Source organism: Halichoeres trimaculatus, unplaced genomic scaffold (assembly GCF_033239565.1).
Source record: "Halichoeres trimaculatus isolate MK-OKI-2021-1 unplaced genomic scaffold, fHalTri1.1 fHalTri1_scaffold_15, whole genome shotgun sequence".
Lineage (NCBI taxonomy): Eukaryota > Metazoa > Chordata > Actinopteri > Labriformes > Labridae > Halichoeres > Halichoeres trimaculatus.
The window spans coordinates 18,461,238-18,476,947 of NW_027437193.1; the positions used below are offsets into that span (position 1 = coordinate 18,461,238).

Genomic DNA, 15,710 nt, shown 5'->3' on the forward strand with positions numbered 1-15,710 from the left:
TGACAGTCCAAGCATGAAATGTAGGACTGTTTCTTTCTCAGAGTTCATTTGCAAACTCCTTCTAATGGTTTCTGCCATCATTTACTTACTTTTCTCTGAGAGCAAGTACATCATATACTAATGTTCAAGGCGTCTGCAGTTACTCCAAAGTTTTCTGTCAAACACAATGTATCCATGACCGGGTGCTTTAATTAGCAGCTTCATTATCTAGTTATGAAGTAAACACTGGATTCTCGCCCTGTTTAGAAAAAAAAAACTGAGGGGAAATGTATCTGTGCCACTCCTATGAGAATTCCAGGCAGACAACACTTGCCATTTTTTTCTTATTATACATTCACATTGACTTATTTCTCTGCAGTTAGGGAAGACAAACAGCAATTTGAAAACAGCAATTTCAACTCACTTGTCTCAATTTCTCTTTATTGGCGCTCAGTGTTACCATTAAAACAGAGTAGTGAATTTAAATGAACAAAACAGTCATTAGACAAATGCCTATGACTAAACTACCACTCATTACATTGAGTAATTTGACTTAAGATTTCAGCTATTCTGAGGCAGCATTGTAACTACTTTGGTGACATAAAATATATCTGTCTGACCTCAAAATATGTGTGGGGACACAGTTTTATGTAATTGTATGCAGAAGAGTGTCAGTGGAGTGACCAGTGGTTGAGTAGTTATATGCCTGCTGAGAGGTGCAAAGTGCTGGGGTCTGTTGTGTGTGCCTGTTAGCCTGCAGTGCTAATCAACCACTGTTTCATGTGTCCCTCAGATTTTCATTCAGAACTTTCAATGCTTAATCAGCCTTCAATCAGTCACTTATACTCTGCCTCAGTGTCCCATGATGGAGAAAAAAGAGCTAACAAGCTCAATATCAGGAGGTGGAGCAGAACTGGGAGCACATTTGTTAATCCACCGCTCATTATTTATTATCTGTCAAGAGGTTGAGCACAGAAATGCACAGGACACAAAACCAGAGTTCGATGGGCAAAAAAGGGTTTAATCAGAGTCCAGGCAGAGGTCGGTACACGGAAAGGCGGTCCAAAACAGGTAGAAGTAACAGGCAGACGTGAGGAAAAAGACAAGGTCAAAAAAGACAGGCAAGGTTCAGAACACTGCAAGACTATGTCTGTGACTGTGAATAAAGGCTGGGACGAAGACGGTGAAGAATGAACTGGCAAAAAGACAGTAAGAGACATGAGGTTAAACACAAGAGGTAATAAGGGTGATGGAAAACAGGTGGGAAGCAACACTCAGGGAGAAGATGTGACCAGACAGGGGCAGGGCAGACAGGAACACATCTATAACAGAGACAAGGGTTGGTGACTTCAAAATAAAAGCATGACATGAATGTGCAGAAAAGAATGAAACTATACAGACATGACAATTATCAGTGTTACTTTCTTTTTAACTTCTAAATGATCTAAATCACAAATTAAATAAAAGAGTCTTTTACAGGACCTGCATTTTTGGGTCCTTTTCCATAACAAGGGTCAAGGCATGTCAGATGGGGATGGGTATTTACAACATTTTATTGATACCAGTGCCATTATCATTTCCTCCTGTCAATCCGATTTTTAATTGATTCCATTATTAATTGCTCCGGTGAGTTTTCTGTGTATAAAGAGTAGACTTTAAAGGTTTTCTGTCTTTGTATGTAAATTAATGTGAAATTGGTCATTGGATCTGGATATCTGGAAGTAAATAAATAAAAAGAAGTAAAAATCTTTGCACATGATCACTGGGTCTAAGTTCTTTGGATGTAAATTTGAAAAATAGTCATCTTTGTATACTGTTGATGCCTTTTTGGTACAGTGAAACCAAGCTTTCAATCACTTTAATCTTTCTGCCATTGTCTTGAAAACTCTGCTGCTGGTTGGTGGTCTTAATTGATGTTTGTCACGTCATGTGACATCAACCTAAGGTTTGGCTGTTTTGGCGTAATGTTAAGAATCAACAATGGAATCGTTAAGCATGAAGGCAAATGACGGTGATGGATCAAACCATTTCTGATTAATATTAACAGAAACCACTTATCAATATCCATACCTACTGTTGGAAATTAGCAGGTTTGACATAAAAGCTAGCTTTTATTTATTTTGAACAGATGTAGAAGATTACCTATTATAGGAGTCTTCATCATCATTATAAATTATCAGAAAACTGAGTTAAATTTTACTGTTACCATTTTACTATTAATACAATCCCATCTAGGTTCAACTAGGCTTCATTTACATTGACAAATAGCCAGTTCAACCCATTCCTGTTACAAATCTGCCCTTCATGGATGAGTCACTGCTTAACTCATTTTTTGCTAAAACTAAATAAAATTGCACCAGTGTTTCTTCTGCCCTCAAGACAAGAACAAAACAGTGCCTGCTCAATACTCTACTTACAGAGCAGAACTAAATAAAGGAACTTTCACTGAAAGATAGCCATTTTTTCCCAACATAAATCAGATGAAAAGAAAGATAGTGATCCAAATGTGTATTTATTTCAAAATAAACATGTTTAAATGAAACATTCGCCCTACCCTCACTGTAAACTCCACCCATTTGCTTAAATCCCCAACACATCAGAGAAGCCAGTCCTCAGTGATATTCAGGGGCCTCATCCTACACATAAAAAACTGGTTACAGGATATTATTTTGTCAAACAGAAGAACTAGTACCCTCTGTGTAGAGCCTGAGACATTTGCATCTTGAAAGCAGCAAGAAGGAAATGTTATAAATGTTTTTTTTTAAATATGGTGTTGTGTCTTATACAAAAGGAACTGGATATAGAGGATGTGTCACATGCAATAACTGACACGGAAACAACATTCAGTCAAACAGATTATCAATAAACGCTGCACATAGAACACTCAGTACAGAAATGCGTCGTCCCTCTTATTATCCCTGGTTAGGAAAACGACTGTGGCGTCTGGCTGTTCACCCACATCTGGTACTGGGTATTTCTGTGAGAGACACAAGTGAAATCCAGCAGACTGAGCCATATTCAGGTAAAAAAAAAAAAAATCTAGGATACAGAAAGATTTAAAGGGACTCACATTTAACCGTGCTTTGATGTCGTTGACATGTGACAGCACCGCTTCCTGCTCTATAAAAAACAAATACAGGATCTTTAAGCCAACATTTTTCTACATTTCACTACATTTTTTCGGTGTATGTGACAGATTTCATTTTGACCCATAGGTGCCAGACACATCTAAAAATCAAAGAAATTAGGATTTTCCTTACTGCGCACTTTCCACAGCTTCCTCCCAAATATGGCAGTTCCAAGGAGCAGAACCACAGCAGTGCACACCAGCCAGGTGACCACGTGGTTACTGCAACACAGAGACAAACACACAGAGATCTGAACAGAGAGCTCAGGTTTGTGTTTCATCTGTTTGTGACACGATAGGTGAGGTGAAGATGGGAGGACAGATCGTGCCTGAGAAAATATATTTGAATCATTATCAGGGAGCTGAACCTGAGGGGATATCATGACAGGATATCCATTCAGATGGTTAGTGTTAAAGCCTCTGGAAATCTGGCTTTAAGGCAAAGAAATGCATGCAGGATACTGACAGTGATAAGTTTTATTATGTGTCTGCCAAATTTTGAGTGAAACAAAAATAAGTTTTTAAATAACACAGTTAGGAAACAGTTCATCCTGCAAGATGGACTCATTTCAAGACTTTTTAAGTGCATAAAACTACATTCATTAGCCCAGAATTACCAGGCTGGGTTCAGTACTTGACCCTGATTTGTCAAAGTAACATCAACTATTTTTCTTTATGTTTTTAGTTGATAGCTAGGTAATTAACAGGGTGAAGGATGGTGAGAGTTGGATGTATTTGGTAATGCATGTTAAAATCCTGACAGGGTGAGCATCAAGAATCAAAACCCATTCCGTTTTCATTATCCTGTATGTTAGCATCTGTTCATCAGCAGAAAAAGAGTTCTGTGAAATCTGAGCTGATATAATACTGAGTCTAGCCATCTAGTCTTTCCTTGCTATTCAAACTTTGGCTGCAATGAGTCACAAATCTCATGATTTTGTTTGGTTTGTCAATCAAGTGTTATAGTTTATTTCATTTTTTTGGACTGGCAAAAATAAAAACAAAAGGAACATAAGTTATTTTTCTTTTCTGTGTCTTGCTAAGCCATATTTTCATCATGCATGTCATGGCACACATCTCTATCTGTACCAAAAAAAAGGGATTTTAACAGAATCATTGTTTTGTTAAGTTTTCCAGTTCCACTTCGTGTTTGATTTTGCTTACTCATTTCTTGTGTCTTTTTCAGTTCTTGTCAATTTTTTCCCCCTCCCTGCTGATCACCTGGCCACATCTCTAATGTGTTTCACATTTGTCTAATCATGTGCACTCCCTGTTGATATTCAAACCCAGGTGTTATCACTGCAATTTTTCAGTGTTATTCCAGTCCTAATTCTTAGTGTATTGTCCTTTTTTGATTCCTCGTTGACAACCCCAGCCTGCCAAACTTGTACCTCAGCTTGAGTTTTCTGCTTACTGTTGTACTGAACGTGTTTTATTAAATGGCTCTGATTTCAACCTGCAGGTGGCTTCAACATCTCGAGTTGACTGTTTGGGCCATTGACAGTTGTTAGCTAACATTATCCAACAAAAGCTTTGTTCAGCAAAGATAAAAATCATTTAAAAAGACTATTGCATCAAAGTTAAGGTTGCTATGGACTCCTAACACATCCTTCATCACATCCAGGACATGACCACTATCTACTTTGCAGACTTTAAATTATAGCTTCAGCCCTCCAGGCTAACCTGATAATCTCCCCTGCCAGTTAAAAAAAATATCTGAGGACCAACAACTGCTTCCGTAAGTGAACAAACATCAGGAATTACATTGCTGTCACTGATGTTTTCTGTAAAGCGTAGCAAAATGCAGCTGTCTTGTTTTCATGCCTGCGTCCCTGCCTCTCCTCACTCACAGCCAGAGCATGTCAGGGCCAGGCTGACACGGAAAAGCAGGCTTCTTTCTCATGCTAAGATTAATGTGAAGCAGAGGCAAGTGCTTCCACAAACAGTGAAAACAGGTCACAACCTGTTCCAAAACTAATAACTTTTCAGTCAATCAGTCCAAACCATGGGTAAGGGACCAAACAAAACACCTACCACCTGAGAATAGTCATGTCGCTCATTTATACCAGAATCAGTAGGGTGTTTGATCACACAAGAAAGATGTAATATCTCCTCAGGATCAATAAAGTGTTTTTGATTCTGATTCACACTAAGTTTAACATGAATCCTAAGCAGCAACCTCTGGTCTAAGAATATGAGACAATGCGGAAGTGCTGAAATCTGCTGTTTCTCAAGTGTCCACATGACGCTGGCTCTGGAAGTACAGGAAGTCACGTACACACCAAGCCAAAGAATAGCTGTTTTCAAAGCAGAAATTAAGCTATTTACAGCCTGGTTCAAAAAACTTCTCCTGACTGAGTCGCTAATTTTACTACCGGCACGTACTGTACGGGGGGTTGAATTTTTTTCTATCTGAGCAGTTCAGTTGGATGTAGTCTCTGCTACAACACCTGTTCATTTCTGATGTAGAATAATGAAGCCAGTCATTGTCAGGGCTATGGGTGCTTCTCAAAGTGATAAACTGAAGTCTCCTCTCTCTTCTATGGCACTGGAAGTACTTTCTGGGTCGTCAATTTTAAGGCTGGCCCAGAGCAATAATTGTGCTCGGAAGAGGGATAGGAAGGAGACTGATCGGAGGAGTTATGATTGAGGAAACATGAGAGCAGGCTTAACGGAAGTCTTTTCACTGACAGGCATGCCCCTATTTAGAATAGCACTCACTGATTGGATGCTGCAGCGGCTCAGACTTCTCTTCATGAAACTTCACAAACAAGACAGAGTTTAATGAGAGAAGAAAGATGATCTGTAAACAGGCACTAAGGATTGTTCAGAAATGGGTCATAAATTTGGGATTAAAATTGGTTTGTTTTGAGTTTAAAGCACAAAATACAAAACACAACCATCATCAAATGAATATAATGAAGTATGAATACTGAAAATTTAAGTCTGATATCTTCCTAAGACACAATAAACTAGGTTAATTACGCTAATACATTCCAGAGTTCACGATAAGATGCACTCTAAATAAAGGCTAAATAATTCATAAGTAATCTAATAATGACGCATTTTGATTGCGAAGTGATCTGTGTGTGTGAAAGCAAGTTTTCTTCATGTTAACGTGTTTGTTTAACAGGTCAGCTGATGCCGTCACCAATGAAACAAGTCGCTTCATGTGATGCTCCGGAGTAGAGGATGTCCCATTGCTTTAAAAATGTATCTCCTCCATTCCTCTCTCCTCTCTTCATTTCCTTGCGTCTCTTCCATGCAAACTGTGGTGGGAGGGACTAAGACGCAAGTGAACAACCCAAGTGGAGGAAGGAAAGATTGAACTTCGGAGCTTTGAGACGCACACTGTATTAGGTATGACACGGGCTTTGGTATTCCTTTGTAACTTCCTTTTCTTTCTAGGGTGCCTATCAGTCACATGAACTAAGCTGCACATCTGATTGGACAAACTCATGATCTTAATATTCTCTAAACTGCCGAGTTAAAAAAAAAATCCACCCCCCCTAAAGTGTGCCAGTAGTGAATTTAGTGAATCAGCACCAAGTCATTTTTTGAACCAGGCTGGAAATATGTTTTTTTAAAGCTGTAAAGTCTTTTTTGTTGTTGTTTGTTTGTTTTTTTTTTCTTGATGAACTGCAACTTTAAGCACTTCTGGGCCTCATTTTTCTAAACCGGATGTTGCCCCTTGATAGCAACTCAATACACATTTTTATTTCAACAGCTTTGCATTCTCTGTTAGCTAAAAGTGCTAAAAAACTACACAAGCCCATACCAGAGTAAGGGATCACAACAAGGATTGTAAAACCGCCCAGCATAACAAACTAAAGCATTGCCACTGAGGTAACATTCATAATAAATAAAAAGTTATTGATAATGTGTTTTTTTTTTTATTTTATCTTACAAACTAGATGATGTTTATAAACAATAAAAATACCAGAAGTATCCTATTGTTACGGATCTGAAATCCCTGTTCCAAAAAAAAATAGATCTCAACAGTTGTAGACCAACACTTCAAGCTGTTAATAAGTGATTAACAGACAAATAATACTGGATGTACACAGAAAAATATAAAGATTATTATATTAAGTAGGGCTGGGCAACGATTGAAACTTTTAATCATAATTAATTGCATGATTTCCCTGATTAATCATAATTAATTGCATTGTGAAAGTGCCATAACATCTGTCATGCAAACACTAAATCAGTACTTGTTATACAGTAATAGTTAAATCACATATTTAGTGCAAATCAAATTTACAAAATGTAAATACAAAATTAAAGCTTATTGCCACTGTCAGGACGTTAAAGTGATACTCCGGGATGGAACAAGTTGGGTCCTATCACAAGGTTTAGGGCAGAAATTACCCCTACAGCAGTGTTTTTGTGCAGCAGAAGCCCAGGGCGCTCGCATCAAACACCCCCTCCCTGCTCGTCAGCCGGTTTCCTCTGCACTCAGACGGGGCCATATTTTACTTGACCAAAAACACAAATAAACGGACTCCCACCGAAAAACTCTGATATCGGTCTGCATTCACGCTTTATTTAGAGAATTTTCAGCGCGTTACTTTCACACAAAAACACAGCTAAGGCTCTAGTTATCATCGTGTCTCTTCGTCCTGGCAGACTACCTGCGTTTGTTTATATCTGGCACGCCGTGCACGCGGACCGATACACTAAGCGGCGAGCGCCTTTAAGTTCCGTGGCATTGCCCCTCTTCTCCATGCTTGTTTTGGTTACTTATCGTGTTTTTCCGTCAATTTCACTTCCGGTTCCACTGCGATCAGCAACAGACATTTACAAAATAAAAGCATGTGAGCAACATGCACTAATGTGCAGTAAAATATTTAACGGCGTTAATAGATTGACGGGTTAACGCAAAAATAACGCGTTAACTTGCCCAGCACTAACATTAAGATAAGTTGGATTGCAGAACTATTACTACATATACTGTAGATATCTATGTAACCCAACCCATTCCAAGTCCATCAGTCCAACAGTGCAGTGAATAAAAGTTTTTTATATCTGGATTAAAGCTTGTTTTTAGTGCTTTTTTAGGGGCTTAGTTTTATGTTAAAGACTCAGTACCACACAGAAATAAAGAAAAGGCTTTGGTGGTTTGGGTTTTCAGAGATTTTAAAGGCCTCTAAAATAAACAGGATGGTTCTGTTAAATCCCAACATTCAAATCTCTCATATGTAAATTTAGAGTTTAAATATGGACTGAGGTCGAGGAGGAGTTTTATTTTAATGAAGGGTTTACAATCATTACTCTTAAAGCTTTAGACGAGCAGATTAACATTTTACCAGCCTAATAACATCCTCTCCACATTTCATAGACAGCACTTCAAATCTTACCCTGCAGAGAGCTTCAGTCTTACCTTTGACTGGACTGCTTGGTGGAGAGTTTGGGAGGCACATATGCGTTACACTGACTTGTTGCAGGTGTGGATGTCACCTTCACAGCTGCGGAAGATAAAGACATTTTACTCAAAGCTGAAAAATTATGGGATGAGTCAAAGCAAAGTAGTGCTTTCAGCAGTGCCCACAGAGTTCATAACATCAATATTCTTGATAAGTGCCGCGTAATAATCGATACCTTGTACAGCTTTGAAAGCTTAAAGAGCCCTTGCCATCTGTCACAAACACATATTGATCTCTGAGCTGCACTTGGCTACCTCTCAATACAGCAGAGTGATGTGGGCAAAAGGGTAAAATTTGGCCTCATTTCACCCACAATACCTGGATTAACTGGTTCTCAATAGCAGGCTGGTGTTTAAATTGGCATGTCGGGTCACCATCTAATCAGGCCTGAAAAGCGCCTCCATTTCACACTGGCTGGAAGAGGTTTTTGAAAGATGTTTTCAATGAAATGTCTGTGAAAACTGAATTTCTGAGATCAGAGCCAGCTTTGAAATGCTCTTGGCTAAGAATAATAAAACAGATCTTCTTTAAAAGGTGTAGTAATAAATGTGTTTGAGTAGAGCTTGATGTTATGATAGTGTCTAAAATGCTGTGCCATAAATCTTTTACTCATTTACTACTCTCTACTCACATTATAGGAAGATCTATCTCAAGATAACTACAGACCATAATCATGGTGACCACTTTACTCTGACACCATCAAAGTCCTGCTTTGATATCACACTATAGTGATAAGTCTCACAGGGTTTACAGCATAAAAATCATTAGCATTTTAACACACAACACAAAATGTATTCAGGTAGTCAACCTGCTGAGAGCTTAAAAAAAAAAAAAAGTGTCTGCACAGGGAAAGCAACATGAAAGGTGTACACCAGTGCTCATCCAGTTAAAAAAAGGTGATAAATTGCCCTTTAACTTGAAGTGCTTTTAAACCACATATTTTCCCAGGAACTAGGGACATTTTGAGGGACATTGTGCTTGAGACTAATGGGGCCCAAATGTTGTTCTGGGTTTGCTGATACAGCCCTTGAAATGACACTACCTAAGGGTTTGTACTCTCCGGAGGTCCAGGAGCTATGATGGCAGGGCCTGATAGTATTTTTGAAACAGATATTTTGATAAATTTGTGTTATTTTTCCAAGCTGTTACACACAGATTCACCTACATCAGGGGTGGCCAACCTGCGACTTGCGAGCCACATGCGGCTCTTTGCCTTTCGGTGTGCGGCTCTTTGATCCATTCATTATTGTTATGAGTAGTGGTGTACCAATCAATCTCAATTATTGATGTATTGATGTTGAAACATTGATGTTGTGATCAGTATTGATCAATACTTGGGTGATGAGATTGATACTTAAGTTTCAATTTCTTTTCTCTACATCACACATGTGATCATAGCTATCAAGATAGATAAATAGATGAAACTTTGTCTCTTCTGCAGTAAAAACTAAAATTTGCCTTTGACGCGGCTCTTGGAACGAATTGAAACACACAAACGAAATAAACTTCAAAATTTGGAAATCTTTTGATTTTCATCTTATGTCCTTTCGTTCATGTGTGAGAGGAAGTGTGTGTGTGATGTGGCTCTTGGTCTCTGACTGGTTGGCCACCCCTGACCTACATGCTGTAAATTCAGTGTTGGGGGCTCAATTTCCCTGCAGACCCTGCTGTGCTATGTTGTCCTTCAGTATGCCTAAATGAATGCTTTAGATATCAAGAGTTTGTAAAACTAGTCTGTTTCTCATAACTTACATGCTACCTTCAGCCCAGGTAAACCACAAACAATCTGCACCAGCCCAAGCTTGTTTTTACAGGCTAGTACCGAGCCTGAACTACCTCATAACTACAGAATGCTCCAAGGAGAGACAGCAAATTGAGGAGCGCATGAAACAGTCTTCAAGCAGATTTTCTGTGCTTGAATCTCTCTGTATGCTTGTGCACCATGTACCACTGGTGCCTTTGTTTTATTCACCTCTATCCCTTAAACTGCCTCGGTGTACCCCTACCCCTACATCTACATGTAAATTTTCACAGTGTTGTCAGAAAGAATTGAAATCATAACCATGTAAATGTTAGTTTGTTTATATGTTAAAATATAGGTGTCTTTTTGTACATTTTATGGTTAAGAAGTCTTGCATGGCCTTTTCGGTGTCTTGTTCATTTGCACAGACTTGCATTGATGATATTCACCAAAATAGCAACGATCACATGTTTTAGCAGCACAACCAGCATCTTAGTCTCTGTCCTCAAAGACGTCAAGGAAAACTGGCTACGCTCTGAATATTATGACCAGTGGGCTTATTGGAGAGATCTTATGATACTTTTGACTATGTGGTGGAGCATTAGTGGGTAATCTTATCATCCATGAGATGTTTGTTTTCATTCATGATGGTGCATAAAGCTGAGAGGTGTGTTCAGACATTTTTTGACTGACACTGGCAGGGGTGGTTCATATATTGAAAGCATTTATCCTCTGTCTTCACTTCTTAACTGCGATTGATTTTTAAACATTAGCATCTAGCTTCCTGTTGGAATGCAGGTCAAATAGTTGATTTAAACACAATTCTGGCCTCTGGCATTGTGGGACCATCAGATTTCAAGGGGGTACAGAGCCACCTTGGCACGTACCACTGGACACACTCCTGGTTAAATATTACTTTTGTGATTCACTGTGTGATGCTTTGTATCACATTTTCAGGTTTTTGCTGCTTATTGTTGGAGGATGGATAAGCAGATAGAGCAGGAACCCAGGAGAGAGTATGGAGTGACATGCAGGAAAGGTGCTGCAAGTTGGAATCAAACCTGGGGCGCTAAATGAAAGACTATAGCCTCTATACAAAGGGAGTGACTTAACTCTTTTATAAATATAAAATCACACTTTTAATCAGCTGCAGCTTCTCCCAGCTCTCTAAAGACAGTGCTTCCTTAATAGCTGCATTCTTAGATTCTCAGCTTTAAACTTTCAAGTCAAAGATCTCAATGTTAGTTATCTCCCAGATCCTGCAACAGGAAAAAGTTAGCGAGCTAATGTTGCAAAGCATCCATAGCTAATAAGGTCAGCTTTTTTCAATGAAATAATGAGGATCCAAACAAAGCTTCTGTGACTAACCCCCAATTCACACAGACTCTGTGTATGTTGGTTTGTCAGCACAATGCACTAAGACATACTTAAGTGCTGCTCCAGTCAATCATTATTGCTCTGGCTGTGGCTGTGGCTGCCTTTTGCAGCAGCTCTCCCTTCTTTGTGCATTTCTTGTAATTTTTTCGTCTCTTTTACGTAATCTTTATATTTGGAGTGGATCATTACTTTACTTTGTATGGCTCATTTGTTGGTCATTAACACCAAACTTTTTGTGGCTTCAGTGATATTTTTACTACTTTGTCTCCTGTGTTTGTCTGGAGATCCTACATGTAACCATGGCTGCATTGTTTACATGTAAACTCAGCTGTTAGCAGCCTGTAGCATGTCAATGCTAACTGATGTAAGGCCTGATGTCTTCGCACAGGGTGAGGAAAAGGAGGTGAGGATGACGTGCTGGTTCTCAGGTGTGAGCTAAGAAGTGACGACATGGATCCATCGTTATTGGGAATGTAAGATTTATCTCCAGTAAGATGGACAAGCTAGCTGTGCTAACCCAGCAACAGAGGGAATACTAGAGGGCAGAGTAGCATCATGCTACTCACAGATATGGCTAACGAAGCTAACATCAGACACCAAGGCCACATTGGAAGAGCTTCACCTGCTGAAGACTGACTGAAGAAGCTCAGTTCTGAACCCTGTGGATGTGGAGGCTGGCTGAACTGGAGAATGATGGACATCATCATCTATCATCATCATCTATTTCGTTATGGACCTTTTTGCACTTTCCATACATGTCGTATTCTATTCTAAGTTATTCTATTCTATTCTATTCTATTCTATTCTATTCTATTCTATTCTATTCTATTCTATATATTGTGTACACACAGCAGACACTGCGATCTGTCTCGGGCATGTGCCACCAATGACACTACATTTCTGCTCTCTGCTTCTACACTGCCAGTCTAGACAAGCACTTATCTGGACAATAGATCAAAGCACACACCCCATGTACAGAGGCCATAGTCTTTGTCGAAGCAGTTCTTGGTTCAGCTCTCAGCCATGACACCTTGCTGCATGTCTTTTTATACTTCCTTCATCCCACATAGCCTGTTTCTTTCTCGCTGTCCTATCCAATCAAGGCAATTGCTCCCCCAAAAATGATAACACTGAAATGTTCACTGACACAGACTGATGACTCAAATAGGAACAGATTTTTCTAGGTTACCACCAAGAGCAAAAAACTGAAAGTGTAAAGTTTGACAGTTTTTTTTTTTTTCAAATGTAAGACTTGTTGTCAACCTACCATCTTTGGGTCGAGGTGTGACCAGCACCTTTACAGAAATCTTGTGTTTTCCTGCAGAGCACGTGTACCAGCCTGTATCTTTCAGCTGCAGCTTCTTCAGGGTTACAGTGTAAGTCCTAGTTCTGTCATCACTGATGGCCACTGAAGCATCCTCGTAGCTCTTTCCAGCATCTATCAGCCGACAGGAGCTCCAGTCTCCACTCCGACACCACTTCTTTCTACTTTCTCTGTTGGCAAGCAATCACAGGGGAGTCAGCACAGACTGCCTGTCCATCACAGTTTGGCTTGAATTGAAGGTTTCAGACAAATAACAATTCTTCTCAGGTTTACTCATGCTCAGTGAGAGTTGTTTTCTGCCAGAAAGAATTCTGCATGGTCTGATTGTAAATAAAAGTTTTCTGATTGTTTTGCTGTGAGGGGGAAAACATCAATTACCTGTATCTCTCACTGTAGAGGCATTCAACTGTGACACTTTTCCCTTCTTCCCCTGTCACCTGGTTGTTCACCACTGACATACCTGCAGGACAAAGATCAAACAATTCTTGGAGCTTTCATCTGAAATATTTTGAAAAGTTTTTTTCTTCGATGGTAAACTTTGGTTTCCAAATCAGTCTGCTACTCACCATCAAGGACCCTGATGTTAGAGTATGTGACAACATCAGCGCTCCATATACTTCCTATCTCTACGCCACATATGTACCACCCAGTGTGCCCCTTCTTCACATTTTCCATGGTCACAGTAAACACCAGCTGGTCCAGGTCATCAGAAATGCTCACTCCATCCTTGGCCAGACTCGAGCTGAGGTCGTCTGTGCGAGCCAAGATGGTGCAGAACTCCCTTGTCGTACCGCGACACCAGTATTTCACATAATGTTCATACTGAGGCTCATAGTGACACGAGATCACAACAGTCTGACCCTCCAGGACTGAGTACTCCCCCTCTGTGGTTACCCCGCACAGGACAGCTGTGAGAAAGCGAAGATGACTTCATGTTGAACATATTTATGCTTTCACTTTCCTGTCCAGTGAAACACTCTCACTACTTCCCACCCAGCACCCCTCATTCCAAAATTGGATTATCCTTCAATAAAAGAGATTTAGGGTTGAAAAATGTATCAGGCCTTTGGAGAACAGAAAAATAAACATCAAACCAACTCTTGCCAATGGTGCAAAGAGTACAGAGGCTTAAAAGATTATTCAGGAAAAAAACACAATAGCCCTCCACCGCTCCCAGACAAAGAGCTGCTCTAACAGCTTTTCAAGTCTGTCTACAAATAATTTACACACAGAACTTAGAAATAAACAAATAATAAGAAGCAGAATTTAAGAATATCTGACAGAACAGCCCACAGATTTTCAACAAGCACAACAACAAAGAGAAGGGGGGCTGCAAAGCACACAGCTCCCATCCTCAAAACTCTTTCCTCCACACAGAAAAGGCTTCTCCAAACTAATATGACCTCAGTATGCTCAGTTTTTACCTGGGATCCACAATAACAAGCTGAGGGCATGTATGCAGAGCTTCGGCATGTTTCACCGTCAAATGAGTGCACTCCCTTCTGTTAATGGACTCCAGATTCTGCAATGAAAGTTTCCTCTTGGTCATGTGATCAACAATTGGATTCAGATTTTCCAAACTTAACCATGTAGATGCCAGTTGTATTTATTAGAAATACAAGATCTGGGTTGAAAGCTAGAAACTGGGAGGATTTATTATGAGATACATGTAACATACCAGTTGTTTGTTTGTAATTACACATTAGCCCTTGTTAAAAAGAAAAAGTTAAAGTTACTGAAAACTGCAGCAGAGTAGGTCAGAACTTGAGTGACCTATTTCTCTTAAACTCTTCACATTTGAGAAACCGAGGCTGTTGAGAACAGTTTGTACTTTTTTCAATATTTGGTAAAGTACATTACTGCAATCTGAGAGTGTATCTTTGTTCCCAATGTTTGCAGGTCCTGAGGTGCTGAGAGTCTTTTTGATTGATTTTTATTATGATTTTTTTCTCAGCACCCAAGGTCAAATGTTCAATGTGGGTAAGCTGTTAAACTCTTCTCATTTTTTTTGAGTCTGTTTTTATTAACTAGTTTAAATATTTAGAGAAAATAAATTTGGATTATTTTCCCAGGAGTGTTAAATTTGAGATGCATGTGAGTCAAGATTTGACAAACAGGCACCAGTCGTAAAATGGCAGAGGGGGAATGTACAACAAATCAGCTATGAAGGTACATCAGTCATTTTCAGACTCATAAATAGGTTCAAACATATATTTTCCAAGCAAGTACACTGACCTACACAGTCAAAAATTTGACCTTTGTAATAGTATGGTACATCCTTAAACTTACTCATACAGCAACAGGAAAAAAGAAATAAGGTGCCTGCAAAATTAAAAAAGGAAAAAGAAATAAACAGGTTCATGTCATATCTAGGTCAAGTAATTGACTGCCCTTACTGACCAGATCAGTATCTGAAAGTGGAGCTAGATGTGTATCAGTTTGTTTAATCTTCATGTTGTCCCCTGCCTGTGTAAAAAACTTAAACCTGATCAATCAAAATCCCACAACAACAGTTGTTAAATCTGAACAGCCAAAGCAACTCCACAATCCCTTATCATATGATAAGTCATCAAATGATATCACCTCAGTCTGTTGACGCCGTGGCAAAAACATTAGTATCTGTTAGGTAAAAAATTTTGTTGTAATTTGGTATGTATCTCAAGTAATTAACCAGGTTATAAGCAGAATAATGTATGGTTAAAGGTCCCATGTTATGCAAAAATCACCTTATTGAGT

At 39.3% G+C, this 15,710-nt stretch overlaps 1 protein-coding gene across 1 annotated transcript; it reads right to left on the reverse strand.

The window, feature by feature from the left end:
• Nucleotides 1-974: 974 nt before the first annotated feature.
• pigr (polymeric immunoglobulin receptor) lies at nucleotides 975-14,543 on the reverse strand. Its single transcript, XM_074687753.1, has 8 exons — nucleotides 14,399-14,543; nucleotides 13,541-13,882; nucleotides 13,353-13,434; nucleotides 12,918-13,144; nucleotides 8,490-8,574; nucleotides 3,240-3,328; nucleotides 3,050-3,099; nucleotides 975-2,956 (listed from the first exon to the last, which is right to left on the reverse strand). Exons 1-8 carry the CDS (start codon nucleotides 14,445-14,447, stop codon nucleotides 2,864-2,866), a joined length of 1,017 nt encoding a protein of 338 aa, XP_074543854.1. The 5' UTR covers nucleotides 14,448-14,543; the 3' UTR covers nucleotides 975-2,863.
• Nucleotides 14,544-15,710: the final 1,167 nt, after the last annotated feature.

What these genes read in the sequence shown, in the direction of transcription:
- pigr (XM_074687753.1), bottom strand. Translation starts at nt 14,447, where the DNA reads ATGCCGAAGCTCTGCATACATGCCCTCAGCTTGTTATTGTGGATCCCA. An exon ending in ACCAAGCAGTCCAGTCAAAG is followed by an intron (nt 3,329 to 8,489) that starts GTAAGACTGAAG and finishes TCTGTGTTGCAG; the next exon opens with TAACCACGTGGTCACCTGGC. An exon ending in ACATCAAAGCACGGTTAAAT is followed by an intron (nt 2,957 to 3,049) that starts GTGAGTCCCTTT and finishes TGTCTCTCACAG; the next exon opens with AAATACCCAGTACCAGATGT.